Source organism: Thunnus albacares, chromosome 18, assembly GCF_914725855.1.
Source record: "Thunnus albacares chromosome 18, fThuAlb1.1, whole genome shotgun sequence".
NCBI lineage: Eukaryota > Metazoa > Chordata > Actinopteri > Scombriformes > Scombridae > Thunnus > Thunnus albacares.
In genome coordinates, this window is record NC_058123.1 from 29774265 (window position 1) to 29792338 (window position 18074).

Sequence of the window (18074 nt, forward strand, 5' to 3'; positions counted from 1 at the left end):
ATTGTGAACTAATCATGTCATCACAGATATACCTGATTTATATTATTTTTGATTTTGTGTTGAGGAACTGCTTCACAGCTGTTCTAAAGAGTCATTTAACAATCCCTGACCCTCCAGGGGTTTAACATCTCAGCTTGCTGTAGTGATGGACAGATGTTCATCAGGGCGTGTCAGCACACTGTGACATCACTGTTGGGGTTGGTTACAGGTGCAACAGATACACTTTTGACCGTAGCTATCAGTGATGGTCTTATTATCAACATTATAATTTGTATCATTGCATCTACATTCATTGGGCGCTTAATTAACCCCTTTTGTTAAATTACATGCAAAAAATGTTGGAGTCATATTTGATTCAGCACTGAAGTTGACTAACAACAAAGTTCCGTTCAGCTCCGTATTGTCTCCAAACTCAGATCAATTCCCTGTACCTCTGACATGGAGAAAGTCATCCATGCCTTCATATCCTCCCACCTTGATTACTGTAACTCTTATGCGTATGTTGGTATCACTCAGTCTTCCTTATCCCGTCTCCAGTTAGCACAGAATGCTGCTGAGAGTTTTAACAAGGTCAAAAAAAAAAGAGAGACCATATTACTACCATTGTCACTTCCCTACGCTGGCTTCCTGTTAGCTATAGGATTGAATTCAAAATCCAGATGTTTGTCTACAAAGGGTTAAATGGTCTTACCCCTTCTTATATCACAGAACTCCTATCCCCATATCACACGGTCAGAGAACTGAGATCTTCTGACCAAAGACTCCTGTCTGTCCACAGATCCAGGACAAAGTGTTATTGGGACAGGGCTTTCTCTACAGCCACCCTCTGATATGTCCGCTACAGATTCATGCTGTGATCATTGCTATTTTGTAGTTATCAGACATCATTAGCACAAAAGTTAATGTAAGGATACTGAACTATCAAAGTTGTAGCACATTCTAATCATTGGCGGTTGCTTTGCTCAGCTACTGTAACTCTGTGGCTCTTGAGGAGCAAAGCCAAAAGTCCACTTATGTTGAGATTAACTTCCTGATTCCTATTAAACTCCAACACATATTTGTTAATGGAAACCAAAGCAGGACGGGCTAATACTTACATTATAATGCCAGCCTCTGGGACTAAGAGATTTCTTTAAAAATACAGCAATACTGAGTGTTGATGTGGTGGGAAGCTCTAGAAAAAGGTATTAAGTGGACCTTGACTGATTTTTTTTTTTTTTTTTGGTCAAAATACAGCAGTGTGTTTGAGTTTCTCAGAACTGAAATGAACAGTGTGGTTTTTTTATTGAGCCATCAAATGTCTCTATACTGTAATTGTTTCATCCAGACAAGTTATGCTGAGTGGAGATGTGTTGATGCTTACAGCCAGTTTGAGTCAGTGTGTAATTTTGTGTTGCAGAATATGAATGGAACAGAACAGCTGGAACCGTGGCTGCTGAAGGAGATGGACGCATGCATTTCCAACATTTTCCTCAATGAAGACCAGGATACCTTCATTCAGCTCTTCAACCTCATCCTCTATGAAAATGTTAACGGTATGACTATCAAAGCTGATCTCTGCTCTTACTTACAATTCCAGTGAGTCATGTGTATTTCAAGTTACTGCTGGAGGAGTTTAGTGACGTGATAGTAGACACTGTGAAATCATATAAACCATCATTGATTTTTCAATGCCATTTACACGATGGCAGTTAACCTTTAATGTCACCAGGTTCATAAGGCTATTGTGGGATATGTTTCCTCATGGCTATTTGATATTTATCTTTTTTCATCATCATCACTGTGATGATGTACCTTTATTTGTCAGATGTATCAGTTACTCGATTATCCAGAAACAGACAGAAACTGAATATCCAGAAATAGGACTATATGATGACATACTGTATTGATATTGTGATGTAAGATTATATATATCATGACAGGATTTTATCCATATTGCCCATGTGAAACATTATGCTATAGCACCACTCTTTTTCAGTTTTCTTTGCTTTTACTTATACACTTGTTACATGTTGGAACCACTGTATTTCTCGGCTAGGCACAGTCACTTCCTTTAGTCTCCACTAGTTGCCAGGCAACCACATGGTGATGACAAGACTCCAGGAAGTCTTGTCATCACCATGAGTGGTTAAGAAATAGTTCCAGCATACACCTCCCTGTAAAACCTCAACAAATTGGTTTTGTATGGATTAATAAAACAAGATGCTAGTGAGCTTTAGAGGTGTTAGTGTAATTTTGAACTTTGGACAGAGCAAGGCTCTTTGTTTCTCCCTGCATACAGTCTTTATGCTAGGCTAGGCTAATTGTCTCCTGGGTCTGGCTTATTTCACAGGCCTGATAAGGTATAACTTTTGGCAAGAAAGCCAATTTCCCAAAATAGTGAACTGTTCCTTTTACAATTAATATAATAATAACGACAACAACAACAACAACAACAACAACAATAATAATAATAATAATAATAATAAAAAATATAAATATTTTAGTGGTGGCCCTGTGCAATCCTCAACATAACAAGTGGGTGTAGAAAATAAAATGATCCATTATCCAGTCGTTTTCTCAAACATGTATGCTTTTATTTAGTGGACTACACACACAGTGAGACAGGAGCCACACCTCTGATGGTGACAGCAGGTCGAGGGTTCCTCGCACAGATGGAGCAGCTGCTCAACATGGGGGCCAACATCAACATAAAGGCGTCCAATGGATGGTAGGATATGTTGTAGTACAAAGCTGATATGTACGATAGATGTATGTATAGTTATGATAAGTTGCTATGGTCAATGAAGTCATATTACAGTCTCAATCACTGTTATTTGTTCATCAGTTTTGCTTAAATTGTCCATAGAAATGTAATTTTACAGGCTTTGTGAAATTTCAACATAAGGTTTTGTCAGTGTGAGTTTGCATTTTAATCCTTCCAGGCGTCTTCACAATATGACCAGTTTTGTAGCTGTTGTATACAGAAGCCCTGAAGGCAAGTGAGAAAATCAAATTCTAGTGATCTATTTTCTAAGTCTGATCTAAATTGTTTTCTCTCCTGTGTTTATGCCTTAAGAGCAGGTAACAAAAAAGGTTTTGCCAGGATAATCTTTTTAAGTTCCTTAATTTTTTTTTCATCCATGAAACAAGTGGAAAAAAGAAAGTTTTGCAAGGTGAAAAAAAGTTTTGCCAGGATCATTTTTCTAAGTTACTTTTTTCATCTGTGAAAACAGGTGGGGGGAAAAAAAGTTTTGGCAGGTAAAAAAAAAATGTAATCGGTCAGGATCATTTTTGTTTTTGTCTCATTTCGGCCACAAGAGGCTGAAGTGCACCACTACCCCATTTTCTAAACACAAGGTACATATATTGTGTGTTAGCAAGTTATGTAATATTACTGTCATGTCTTTCTTTTGGCTAGAGATGTATTTTAATCAGCACTAATCTGCTGTTACCGTTAGCTATACTGACGTTAGCTGTTAGCCTGCTAGCTAGCAAGTGAAAAACATGACTAATATGACTAACCAACAGCTACAACCTAGGTTAAGTTGACTGTGTAGCTAATGTTAGTTTACTTCAATGTTAGTCATGGTAATGGGAGACACTTCACCCCTTGTGAGTGGGAAAGGTTTTCACCTGGCAAAACTTTTTTTTCCCATCTGTTTCACAGATGAAAAAAAATGAAGGAACTGAAAAAGATTATCTTGGCAAAACCTTTTTTTTCACCTTATTTTTCGCCTTTCTTAAGTCAAACACAGGAGAGAAAACAATTTAGCTCAGATGTAGAAAATGGATCACCAGACTTTTTTTTTCTCACTTGCCTTCCAGGGCCCCCAGAGTTGTAGCTTACACTCTACATCTTTTTTTAAGATTTTCCTTTCAGCTGTAGAACATGTTTAAATCTGAATGCTTTGAGCAACAGTGTTTTCATTTCATTACAGGACTGCCTTAGACTTTGCCCAACATTTCCAGCAGATAGATGCTGTGGATCTTCTCAAAGCCTCCATGTGAGTGTAATTTTAACATCAATGCACAAAACATGACCATGTAATGTGAACTGAAACAACACATCTCTAAAACTTGTCATATTTAACTAAAAACTATGAGTTTAAGTTAGTGCTTTGAATGGCAGCTCTGGCCATACACAATAAAGAATGTAGTATAGAAAAGCATGCACGAAATGCAAAAACAAGTTGCACCCTGGTGATTTGTGATACTTATATATTGTGTAGAGCTTTATTTAAACACAGAAAACAGAATTTTAATAGAACTGTGCCAGTCACCCTGGTCTCAATCAGGAAGTGGACCTCAGAGGAAAGACACAGCTTTAAACAGGCCATACACAATAGTAATCCAAGTACTTGTAACTCTGAATAACAAAATAAAAGTAGTCACTCAGTTGAAATTGACCTTTTTCAGATAGAGAATTACTTCCCTCCACACATGTATTAAGATATTAGGGGTGCACGATTCAGGAAATCTCACTATTTGAAATGGATTCGATTCTTGATTCAAAATCAATTCTCATTCATAGATTTGATTCTAGATTGATGTTTTGAGTAACTCTTTCCATTTGACTGCAGTAGGCACTGTTATAGGTCTCAAATAAAAAAGATCACACTGAGTCAAATGTAAACATTTGCTCCTCAATGTCAACCTGAGTAAGATTTATTTTCTTTTAGTCCACTCAGTCAATAGGAAGTCCCCCCCCTTTCTCTCTCAACCCAACCGGTCAAGGCAGATGGCCGCCCACTGAGAGCCAGGTTCTGCTTGAGGTTTCTTCCCGTTAAAGGGGAGTTTTTCCTTACCGCTGTCGCCAAGTATTTGCTCATTGGGGAATTGTTGGGTCTCTGTAAATTAAAGAATATGGTCTAGATCTGCTCTATGTGAAAAGTGCCCTGATATGACTTTTGTTGTGATTTGGTGCTATATAAATAAAATTGAATTGAATTGAATTGAATTGAATTGAACTGAATTGGAATTTCTGAATCGATTCTGAATCGGCAGAGATTCTTATGTTAACCGATTTTTTGCGCTGCCCTATAAGACATATACACATACTCTGCTTTGAATAATAACTTGTGCCTGATATGGTCTTTACACAAAGAAAATACAATCCTTCAAACATCATCTCCTCCTTCCCTGCCATCAAAAGTTGAACTGCTTGATACAAGATGTCTTCTACTTCACTGAAAAGTCCCTTCTCAGTGTTGATGCACTGGTTTCAAGTATACTGTATACTGAACCACAATTGGCCCAAAATTAGTTGTGATGTCACAAATCATGCTCATAGGTACATGCCTTAAACTTGGATATAAGGTGAGTACAGAGAAACTTTCCTTCCTCAGCAGATGAATGTGAAATCAAACTCTGCACATACATCTTTCCGCACAGAGAAGAGAACAACATCCAACTGAGGGAACAAGAGGCAAAAAACTTTTATGAATGGAAGGGGATTTCAAATCCAAATCCAAATATAGAATCAAACTCTGATTTCAAGGGACTGTATGGAAATTATTGTGGAGGAGGATCATTTTTTATTTTTTCTAAAGAAGCAGTGCTATAGCCTTAGGTTCAAAATGTGTGCAATGTTTAGTGAAAGGATGCTCTATTTTGTCATATTTAACATAAATTTTTAATTACTAATTTTACTGTTTCTGTTATGCTCACTGGTGGCTATATGGAAGTGATTGTTGCATTAAGAAGGCTTAAATTGAGACACACCATTTTAAAGTCTCCATGCTTTAACTCCATTTGTTATTAATGATAAAATGAGATGTACGTTGATATCCTTTTGACATGAATGGGGGGAGGATGTTGCAGGTTTTTTTTTTAATTTAGAGGAAGGATCCAAAGAAATTATTAAGAACACTGAGGAGGGCCTTTCTTTTTGAAAAAGTGAAATATAATGTCACCCCCATCTCCACACCCAGTCCATGAAAAAACCATAGGCTTGTCCAGATTGAAATATTGTTGTAGTAGGTTTATAAAGAGTCGTCATTAGCTTCCACCTACATTCCTGTTCCTGTACAGTCCTTTGGGAGAGGCGAGTAGCCTGGATGAGTCCACTCTGGTGCAGTGTGGCAGTGCAGAGCTGAGCACTGAAGACCAGGAGCTACTCAAACTATACCACCACAGCTTTGATGATGAGTGGGTGGACCTGGACCTCATCATGGATCTGCTGCACAACATCTGCTCTACCACCACTGATGGTGAGGCTCAGCACTTATATGTACAATGGCCCATAAGAACAAAATAGAGTAAAAGCACAAACACTGAAGCTTCTTATGTGCAGGTCTTGAAAAGTCTGAGAAAGTAATGAATTTAGTATCTTCCAAAAACATCCATAGAAGGTATTAATGGTCTGCAGGAAGCTATTTTATCCTTTTTTGTGGAGTTTCAGTTGTCACCATCAGACCTGCCGCAAATACTGTCACTATAGCACCTACAGTAGCTAGGAAACTCATCCACTCACAGTGGACAAGATGCAAAAAAAAAAAAATATAAAAAAATATAAAAAATATAAAATATATATATATATATATATTTATATATATATAAAAAAAAAAAAAAAAAAATATATATATATATATATATATATATATTGGTATTTTTTGCATTTCCATTAATGTTTGTGTTTTCACTTGTGTATATGTTTTACATTTTGTAGCATTTTTGGATTTGGAGCACATTTCCTTACAGGGTTTCTGCAAGGTTCACTGAGTTGAGTTCAAGACTTTTTCAGACCTTTTTAATACCACGTAGAATGCATTTTAAAACCTGTTTCACCATCATACTGGCTAAATAATGAAAATACAATGGAAATCCACTAAGTACAATATGGCCTGGAAGTTCTTCCCAGCAATATATAACAATATTTCCCAATGATATCCTTAATTAAATGAAGGAGATTCGCACTACGAAGCTGACCTATTGCCTCAACAACATGAATAGTAATCACAGCCAGATTTCCACAGAATATGGATCATGTTTCAGAATGACCATAATATGATCCTTTATCTGATGGTTTTCAGGTGCTACTCTGATTTTTCTTCCTGGATATGATGAGATTGTGTCACTCAGGGACCGCATCCTCTACGACGATAAGAGATTCTCCACACACTCTGAAAGGTAAAAAGAAGAATTGAAAAAATTTGAACATCATACAGTACATATACTGTATATATGTAATACTGTATGTTTTAGTATGATCTTACTAAAGTAAGACAAGGTTATGTTTTATTTAAAATTGTAATCTCTAAGATTTCTGTCCTGATTGATTTGGTGACACCTGTGGTTACCATGGTAACAACAACTCTGCTTACCAATAATTCCTAACTGGGTATGATGCGAACGAGTGAACTAGCGAACATCAGATTTTTTCAGTGTTTCCCAATGAAGACTACTACTCTGTTTATTATTGAGGTTGTAGTGGGTGGCAGTGGTATATTGGACTGCATTATATTGAAAAGTGTTCCTAATATTTTGTCCACCCCATTAAAGTGTGTCCAGGTGGCAAAATAGCATATTGTGTGGTGTGTCTCTGACAGAGGTTGATGTTTCTCAGGTACCAGGTTTTCACTCTACATTCAGACATGCAAACCCTGGACCAGAAGAAAGCCATGAAAACCTCTCCACCTGGTGTTAGGAAGATAGTGAGTCCCTCATTTCACTGATGTCATTGACTTTTTTTAATGTGTCATTTCAATCCACCACACTCATAATGACTTTCAGTAAGGCTTTACTTGGGCCATTAGATGGTATAAAGTTTTCCACCTTTATAAAGAAAACTTTTGTTTCACAAGACACTCTTAAACTCTTACACTGTACTTCATCACTCAAGGGCTACACAAATCAGTGGCGTCTTGATGTGCACCCCAACTGGTTAACTGTCCTATTTCCCAATACTGACGCATTAGCTCTCCAGAAAAGCAATCAGTGCATTCCAACTACTATACCCTGAATACCACTGACTGTATAACATATCTTGTATGTGCTACGTGTCAAATGACACAATGTTCCATAACACAGTTGGAGTTTATTGCACTTGAGTCAGAAGGTCTGCAACCAAATTGCAAAAAAACATTTTCCAAATGGTGACCAGTAGGGTTTGTGAAAAATATTTATTTATAAGAAAAACCACAAATGAAACAAATGATTTTCCATCACATTTAATATACTTATAAATTGAACATCTGTTAAATTTTCACATAAATCTTGTCATCACTGTAATACTTGCATTTCATATTTTGCACTTGTCAGTACACAGACATACACACATTCATACTGTACATTATCCCTTAAGATAGAGAGAACCTTCTGACTTCTCATATTATACTGTTATACTGTTCCTATTATCAATTGGATTTTCCAGGAAATTCACTGTCAAACTAGATTATAACTGCTCATTCCTTTCAGATTCTTTCTACTAACATTGCTGAGACAAGCATCACCATCAACGATGTTGTTTTCGTCATTGATTCAGGAAAGGTCAAAGAGGTACAGTCACTGCTGAAGAGATGGATTTACAGTCAAACAGTAACATGATGTTCAACATTAGATACAATTTCACATGTGTAATTAACTAATAAAAGTTTTTTCCTGTTGTAGAAATCCTTTGACACCCTCAGTCATGTATCTATGTTAAAGACAGTTTGGATCTCAAAAGCCAGCGCTCTACAAAGGAAAGGAAGGTAACATCAATCATATCGATATTCAGAGTTTGTAATCTCTTCAACTAGTGATGATCTTAAAGATTGCTATTAGGTTTTTGTCCATCTCAGCCTGCTGGTGTTGCAGCACTGCTCTCCTTTACCACAGCTGGGCTCTGCAGTGTGAATATTTCACTCCAAGTGAAAAATTACAAAGAGGTCACAGTAGGAATTATTTTATCAGGAATAAGTATGGTGTTACCTCACAATCACTTTTGCATCACCTTGTAATACTTTTTGCATTACCCAATCCAATGGAACAGTTAGTATGTTGGGCCAGTTCTTGAGTTACACTGCTACTTTAGGGTAACTCAGAGAATAAAGCTGATCTGAAAGGCTGAGCTCCGACAGCATACAGCCTCTGCCTGGATGTGGTTTGAGCTATGGTTGAAGGTCATTTTATTCAATGTACAGTACCAGTCAAAAGTTTGGACACACCTTCCCATTCCCTTTAATGAGAAAGTGTGTCCAAACTTTTGACCGGCACTGTAAATATTTGATTTAATTTTAATTTATTTGATTCAATATAATAATTGAATTTTATATTGTATTCAATTTGATTATTTAATTTAATTAGATTTTATTTGATGCTTGCGCTTTAGTATATTTATTCATTTCAATATGTCAATTACATATTTAATCAACATTTACGTGAATATAAGACCTGGTCTTGCATAGCCAGGCCTATCTCCACACTTCATTTTAGCGCTGTGCGGATTCAGATCAGGATGAAAATATATATTATATTGTTTGTCACTAAACATGAAAGCCTCTGTTGACCTGTTAATATCAGTTTTTACCCACTGATATGAATCTAGGTTTGATATAATCTAAAGAATCTACTGAATGTGTGGCATGTCCTCAGAGCTGGGCGCTGCAGACCAGGGATTTGCTTCCACCTCTTCAGTCGACTCAGGTTCAACAACATGCTGGAGTTTCAGGTTCCACAGCTGCTGCGGATGCCTCTGCAGGTAGACACATGCATTTCAACTTTAATCCTTTTTTATCTTTTTAAATGTTGACTTTACAGGTTCACATGTAAATTATGATAAATCACTGCATTTGTGTGTATGTATACAATAAATACTGTATGAACAGTTCATTTACTAGAACTGGATCAAAAATCCACTATAATATTAATCTAAAAATAGTATTAACCTAATACTATGAAAATAACACCCACACATTTGTTATGTAGCTTACAGATAAAATAACAGGTTCACAAACATGTTTATGTCCAACTGAAGGACTCCTTAGTAAGAATTTTTTCCTCACTGAGTTCACTTACACATTTCTCTAGAAGTTAAAGTAAATAAATGGTTAACACACATTTGCATATACACATAACCTGGTACATGTGAAATTACTTGCTTTAAATTATGATTTTTTGAGACATTCCTCACAGCATGACTTGAAGAGACTAAGATTTTTACCAAACACTCCACATTATAGCTAAATGCACTACTAAACATAACTTACTTTGAGAATTGCTGGAGATGCAGTGATTGTTTGGAGGAAAGGAAACAATGGAGCGGTGGATTATATAGCTGGAGGGGTTTGAGAGGTTTTTATGGATGTTCCGGGAATTAAAAAGACAGATTTTTCATGGCTTATTCCTTTAAAAGGCAATTGATGGATTATTGAGGTAATGTTGAGAGAATAACAAGAAAAACAGTAACAACAAAACTGTAGGAAAACAGTAAGATTATACCCTGGTTTTGACATTTTTTTAAAGATTTCAAACAGCATGTTTTCATTTTGTCATGCCTGAGGCTGGGCTATCTGAAAAACAAAGGTGTCTTTCTCAACTGTAGTTTTTCCAGACGGTTCAGATTAAGTTTTGCCTTTTTAGTTCTGGTCTGTTTCTAGTTCACACTGAATTATTACAAATGAACTGAGAGGCGTAAATATGAAGTCATATGGACTGAATATAACTCATTGATTGGACATTTTTGGTAATGTCATCCTGCATCATCAGCTCTGCATGGACCAATGTGGAGAAATCATATTTTGGTGACTGACCTGCCTCTTTCAGCGTAACATTACAGGGCAACATGTACTGTGTAGCCGCTGTGATTTACTCACTTTTTAATGTGGAACTGCTGAAATACACAACAGCACACTCAAGATTTAACTCATTTTCACTTTTCTCAGTTTGTATTTTTTGAGGATTCTAATAAAATGAAGTAAATCTTGATGAGAACCTGCAGTGCTGCTTTCCTTAAAAATGCAGGATATTAATCTGTGATACTGATAATATGTCATGTTGTGTTTGTAAGGAACTGTGTCTGCAGACCAAACTGCTGGCTCCCTCCTCCTGTCCAGTGTCTGAATTCTTATCCAAAGCTCCACAGCCTCCTCCTGCACATGCCATTAGGAATGCTGTGCAGATGCTCAAGGTAACAAATACTAAGAAATACGACTATATAACTCACAAGAGACTACACACATGCATACATACACATATACATACAGTATTCCAGCACTCATTGAGTTTCTATTGACTTCCTCCATCTCTCCCTTCAGACAATAGATGCTATGGACCAGTATGAAGATCTGACTGATCTGGGCTACCATCTGGCTGATCTACCTGTGGAGCCCCACCTGGGCAAGATGGTGCTGTGTGCTGTGGTGCTCAAGTGTCTGGACCCCATTCTAACCATTGCCTGTACGCTTGGGTATCGTGACCCCTTTATTCTTCCTGCTCAGGGCTCTCAGAAAAGAGCTGCTCTACACTGCCGCAAACGCTTCACTTCCAGTACCTTCAGTGACCACATGGCCCTGCTGAGAGCCTTCCAGGTAGGAGGGGGGATCCGTATAAGATCTGCTTGATTTCAGGGGGGATATGAACCAACCTGGGTATTGGAACCCCTTCTCCCCCAATTGGTCGCAATGAATTTGATGTTAAGATGATTAACAAGTTAGGAAAGAAGAAAAAACATATTTCTACTAACCAAAATAATGTTTTTTCTCTTTGAAATATAAGCTGGGCCCTAGTTTAAGTTGAAGGGGCTGAGTGAAGGTGAATATAGATCAGCAGACGTGGTGATATTAAATAGTCTCTCAGCCAGTCACACCACTGCTGTCATCTATCTACTAAAGGAGGGAATCACTGTCTGTATGTCTTTCGCAATATCTCTTGAACCATTCATCTGATCGACTCCACACTTGGTGGGTGTATGGGACCCAAGGGAGTGCAATGTTTTGCAATGAGTGCAACAATTTGCACACACGATACGTTTAATATTAATAAACTTTGAATAAACCAGTGCTCAGTGAGCCGCTCCGCTTTGTGCACGGGCAGGGCAAAGTTTCAGGGCTTTGCCGACCAACTTCAGCATGCCAGAGAGAGACCAGAGACAAGGCATGACAGAGAAAAGGCGAGTCAGAGAAAAGTGCTCTAAAAAGAGAAAAGTGGACAGCGAAAACAGAGCTTTTAATCAAGAATGGACACTCTTACCCCATGTCAAGACAGAATTCATAACATTAACAGCACAATTAGCAGATAAGCAGTGAGTGACTACACAGGAGGTGTTCAGGTACATGGTTGAGTGTAGGTCACCTGCGTTTTGGAAGCGTCCAGAGCCCAATACACGACTTTAGTTACATGCATAAAATGGAACAAACACTTCCACCAGCAGTTCAAAACCAGTTTGTCTGATATGTTCTGAGAACATGGCAATTGTGTAGCACCACTACAGACAAAGCACAAATCTTTGGAGCAAACATACCTACTCAAATCTGAACTGAAGTCAAAGAAAATAGGAATGATCTAAGAGCCCAGTATAACTGTTCCACTTCATTTTAGGTTGCACATTATTTATTTTTAAATGCAGCCCTTATTTTACTTGAAATGAGAAAAGAACACGTATTTGCTATTGGAGTACTTAGCCTGTTATTTATATCATCTGTGTATAATAGAATGTTAGTTTCTTCCATGTCGTTGGTGTATATACATATTCACACCTTACATCAAATGTATTAATGTTTCTATGTGTTGAAGTAGTGGCCAGAGGCCAAGCAATCAGCCCGTTCCCAACAGGCACGTTTTGAATGGGCACTGCACTAGTAGTTCTGAAACAGCTGTGCCAATCACAGTTAAGCCTGATGACAGCTCAACAGACAAATGTCTGGATGGTTCAGAGCACCGCAATATGAACACACATCACCACATATCTGCAGCCAAAGACAGATGGACTAGGTTAGTTAGTTACTACAATAACAATATAAATTATATATATATATATGTATATGTGTATGTGTATATATATATATATATATATATAGCATAGAAATTCAGGAGATCATTTAGGTATTTTGGAAATCATATATCATCATCAACATTGCATCTTTTTTTAGTTGTCCATTGTAACTGACTCATGGATAATAGCCAGAATTGATTCAGTTACTGAGTAGCGATGTGATACCAGTGTAAGCTGTATACCTCACTGTATGAAAAAGACTGGGATCATTCTTTTATGTGTAAGGAAAACTCAAGCTTGACTTAAACATTGCTTTCCTAACTTTGCAAAACAAAATGTAAAAAATAAATACATAGATATAAGAATACTGAATTGTTATTTGTTAAAATAGTGGTATCCACTACCAGATTGGCCCATTGTCACCGATACCTGATCCAGCTATTTGAGTCAGTATCGGACTGGTATCCGATATCAGTAATGGTATCGGCATCTCTAATTATATTAGGTCATGTTACCCAGCCCTAGTTGAAAGCTTGGTAATACATTTTCCTTCATGTTTGTCCTGTGTGGTTTCAGGCATGGCAGAAGGCCCGCAGTGATGGCTGGGAGAGATCCTTCTGTGAGAAGAATTTTCTGTCCCAAGCCACCATGGACATGATACTTGGCATGAGGACACAGCTGCTGGGACAGCTTCGTGCCATTGGTCAGTTCCACTTCAATTTCCTTTATAGCCCATTCTGTCTACACCAAGTATTGGTAATGTTCTCACCAAGTAGACCTGATCAGAACATTTCTAAAAGCTTTTGTCGAATGAATGAATAAATGTCCCCCAGGTTTTGTGCGGGCCCGTGGGGGCAGCGACATCCGTGATGTGAACCTGAACTCTGAAAACTGGGCTGTGGTGAAGGCAGCCTTGGTGGCTGGCATGTATCCAAACCTGGTCCATGTTAACCAGGAGACCTCCCTGCCTTCTAGTAACAAGGAGAAGAAAGTCCACTTCCATCCCACATCCATCCTGAGTCAATCCCAGTTCAAGGAGGTACGAAAACACATCATTTTATTGATGTGTCATGATGTCTCTACAATGTGGTCTTATCACTAAAGGGATCTTCTATCCATGAATAGTGCACCCATCACACACTAACACAAACATTATGAACCCATATATTGTTAAACATGAAAGGTTTAATGTAAAATCTTTTTCTGTAAAAGACAGAAATGACTCAGTATATTAATTTCAGCATATTTGTTGTAGCTTTTGCAAAAATCCAATTTCACCAACCCACCTGAACTGCCCAATACTGCAGAATTTGAGACCCGAACCTGACCTGAGACCTATATCTTCTTCAAAGACAGAGTTATATAGTTGTTTTGGTAAGGCTTTCTCACATGAAAAATAATCAAATAATGGCAACAGATCAACACAGAATATGACACGGCAGCCCAGCAGCACATAATAATGGCATTATACCTTCTAGCTGATTATCCACAGGTAGCTGGTAAACTCAAAACATCTGTCCCAGCTGAACTTGTCAACAGTCCAAACTATTATAACAGAATAAACAGAACTTAGTGGCATGATCATGAAGCTCTTTAAAAGTAGGAGTTGTGGAGGAAGGTTAGAAGTTTTATCTGTTGTCTCAACAAGGTCATAATGTTTTCACAAAGCAGCCCTCCTCGAATCATTGGAGATTTTAAGAAGCTGCCTTTTTGCAAGTTTTTGCTTTATTTCATCTATTACTGACCACTCAACAGGCTAATGTCACACATTGGCTTCACACTTCACAACAGGGATTGCATATCTACTTGCAACATTTAACACAGATGACACACATCGATGCAGAGGATTGGAAGAGTCGAAGAGACAAAGAGAAAATTCTACTTAATTTCCTCGAATTTGATTGAAGCCTAAGGCAAAAAAAACCCCTTGATGAGTCCCGTTAACCACCCTGTTAAGGGGACTCATCGGGTTCAGATCCAGTCACAGAACGCTACCTCCTACATGGAGAAAGATAGGGGGGTGGGGTCACGCTGTCTAGCTTGTTTGGTGTCTGGTACCTCCGATGATTTGTGGAAGCCATCACAAAGCTTGATTTCTGTGTTCTTCTTACTGAGAAATTCTTTGCACAGAATGTACGCTTGAAACGCAGCCAGGTTCAGAAATCAGATCAGCAAAATTCATTTCAACAGCGTTTCTGTCTCACTGGCTTGTTTATGTAGCTAGATTAGATAGAGGGAAGATGTCAACAAGAGGAGAAAGATTGACAAGTACCGATATCCCCCATGTATGGACAAAAGATAGACTAAGGTCTGAGTTGGGAAGTTTTCAGAAGTCCAGGCCAGAACCCAGGATAACACCATGGGATATGTGGTGGTTGGTGACATGAACACTAGTTGTGGAGATAAGGTGAAAGAGCTGCTTGAAGGTTGCAATAACATGTATTACAAGCCTGTTGATGAAACAATAAACACCAATGGAAAGAGTATTATTCAAGTTTGCAAAGACAATAATACCGCAGGAGGAAAACATGGATTTCTGAAGTGGATTACTGTCTAATCACTTTTTACATTAATTGTGTTAAAAGCTTTGAAGTGAATCAAAATACTGACATGCCATCTTATCACGCCCCATTGGCTATAGAACTTGTGTTCCCTGAAGAAATGATTAATGCACAGGTTTTGTTAAAGTGTGTTCATCATTTATGTATGCATTCTATTTTGACTCACTCTGACAACCCCTGTGGCAGGAAACCAATGCCCTTTATTAATATTGATCAATTTGTTCTCAACATAAGTTCACTGGAAGTACCCATCATCAGCGTTGACCAGAACCTGGATAGTATGGCTATGTGGTAAGCAGAATCTTCGTATAACTCTGCTGCCCAGAGCAAACTAGCCAGCCCTCGACGCTTAGCAATCTGCCCTTTCAACCAACAGCCCGCCAGTGTTGTGCTGGGCTATTGGTTGGAAGGAGGAGTTTTCCTCAACTCTTCACTAAGAGATGCCATCTATAGCCGACTTCCAAGAACATATGGAGAGGCTGTTGAACCCCTCGGCTGGTGAGGGAGAAAACCCACTGCATATTGAGGGCTATAATGTGAACATGCTACTGCTAGATGACCCTATCACAATAGCAGATGTTCAACATGTAATTGACCACCAGCTAAAGCCGGGAAAAGTTCAGACTTTTGCCAGGTGAATGGTTAATATTTTTATGCACATTTGTAAACTCCATCCTTGTGACTGGCTATCCAATGAACTGTACCCCTGCTAGATTGATCATGTTATTCAAGAAAGGTAGCTCTCTTGATTGTGATAATTTTCGGGGGATTGTGATCAACAGTGCAGCAAAGTTTTATGATTATGTGCTGAATAATAGACTTACGGCCTGGTATAAGCCATTTCAGGAGCAGGTAGGAGCCCAACTTAAAAGAGGCTGCATTGAACATATTGCGGCACTTACGCCTGGGACACACAGCCTGCGTGAACCTCAGCAGTGCGTGTGCTGCTGAACTGCTGCGCAGACAGTGCTGCTGCTGCGGTGCTTCTGCTGCCAGCTCTATCTTTCTACATAGAGTTTGGCTTTGATAATCACCATCAATAATAGCATGTTTCATATCATTTATATTTAATTTAGTCAGAAAAAGATTAAGAAGCATGTCCTCAATTGCTAAAAATAAATAGACAATATGTGAGGTGAAAACGGCTTTCTTTCTGACGGGCATGGTGGGGTTTGATTGGGGATACTTTTGTGTCAGCCACATACACTCCTCAGAAAGGATGGGTTTTTTTAAAATTCATTGTTATTAATCATTCCGCCAGTTAAACCCCGCTGTCATTGCTCCAAGAAGAAGAAAATCCCTCCAGACAACACCAAGTTTCCCAAACGGGCCAAACACACTCCGAAAAACAAACCTCCAAACTAACTGACAACAAATAAGGAAAATAACAACAGCAAAACTCCATCTGGAAGCAGGTAAAACAACTGGCAGGAATCCCAGTTTGAACTAATATCACAGAAAGCAATAGGAGTCGAGAAAAGAAAAAACACGTCACGTGGAAAAAATAGGTGAGACCCTGAATCTCCAGGTGACGCCCTGCAGCAGCGGTGCGGCTCATGCGGGCTGTGTGGCTCCTCTAATCTGTTAACATGGGTGCCGTTCTGTGACGCACCCACGCTGCTCACGCAGGCTGTGTGTCCCAGGCATTAGGCTTATAATAGAATATTGTGTCGGAAAGAAAGTTTAACTGCACATTGCTTTTATAGACTCCTCCAAAGCCTATGACAGGGTCCCAAGAGGAAAACTGTTCAACATCGTAGAAAATTTGGGGTGTGAAGTTACTATGATCTTGGCTTTGATGTCAATGTACAGTGTGACAACAAGTATCCTGGGCTCCACCACAATAACATCTTCTATCGGGGTGAGACAAGGATCCCCCACCTCCTGCTTCCTGTTTGTGATGTTTGTTGACAGGCTTATAAGAAAGATTAAACAAGAATGTGGATGACACTGTTACCCTGGCAACATCAAGAGAAAGGCTGACTGAGAAACTGTTGTTTGCTGTGTCATAGCATGCTTGATCACCCCTTGTGGTATGTTCTTGAAATAACGAGAAAAGAGAACCAAGTTATGAACTCACATTTATCTGAGATAATGGAGAAACAAGATCACATTGAGAGTGACTGTAGGGAGATGATTGAGAAATTATGATCTAAAGATACAAGACCTACCAAGCCATCAACCTAGATATATCGTCCATTTACTTTATACCAGCAATACACTGTACATTGAAGCCCATTTGAGAATAACTTTTAAATGGTTCTGGTTGTCTTCTAATAGACTGCGAGTGGAAATGGAAAGATGGAGCCATAAACCACCTGAACAACATGTGTATTGCTGTAAGATAGGCATACAAAATGAAGAATGCATACTTGTGCACCCTCACACACAGGATATCCATGTGAAATATGGACATGACTCCACTGGACTGAGCTCAATCTTATCAGACACTGATAAAAGAATTTTAGTTATGTTACATGCTTGTCTTTCGCTATTGGAGCACCGGCAAGTTTCCATGGTTTGCCTGATGGGATTTTGTCTTGTTAATTGTACCTAATTACCTACCTTTTAATTTGATTAATTACCTTTTAACATTAATGGGTTTATTGTATATATGATTT

The 18074-nt window shown here is 38.4% G+C and overlaps 1 protein-coding gene across 5 annotated transcripts in view; it reads left to right on the plus strand.

Annotated features, from left to right (window-relative positions):
* The window catches only part of LOC122968399 (3'-5' RNA helicase YTHDC2), a 49814-nt gene that overhangs the window by 9908 nt on the left and 21832 nt on the right, over window positions 1-18074 (plus strand). For all 5 annotated transcript variants that reach the window (XM_044333590.1, XM_044333588.1, XM_044333591.1 and 2 more), the window contains exons 12-24: window positions 1400-1535; window positions 2584-2710; window positions 3921-3986; window positions 6013-6191; window positions 7014-7110; window positions 7547-7634; window positions 8398-8478; window positions 8590-8672; window positions 9556-9661; window positions 10970-11089; window positions 11217-11489; window positions 13469-13595; window positions 13726-13931. In XM_044333590.1, the coding sequence (XP_044189525.1) occupies window positions 1400-1535; window positions 2584-2710; window positions 3921-3986; window positions 6013-6191; window positions 7014-7110; window positions 7547-7634; window positions 8398-8478; window positions 8590-8672; window positions 9556-9661; window positions 10970-11089; window positions 11217-11489; window positions 13469-13595; window positions 13726-13931 (1689 nt within the window). The remainder of the gene's footprint in view (window positions 1-1399; window positions 1536-2583; window positions 2711-3920; window positions 3987-6012; window positions 6192-7013; window positions 7111-7546; window positions 7635-8397; window positions 8479-8589; window positions 8673-9555; window positions 9662-10969; window positions 11090-11216; window positions 11490-13468; window positions 13596-13725; window positions 13932-18074) is intronic.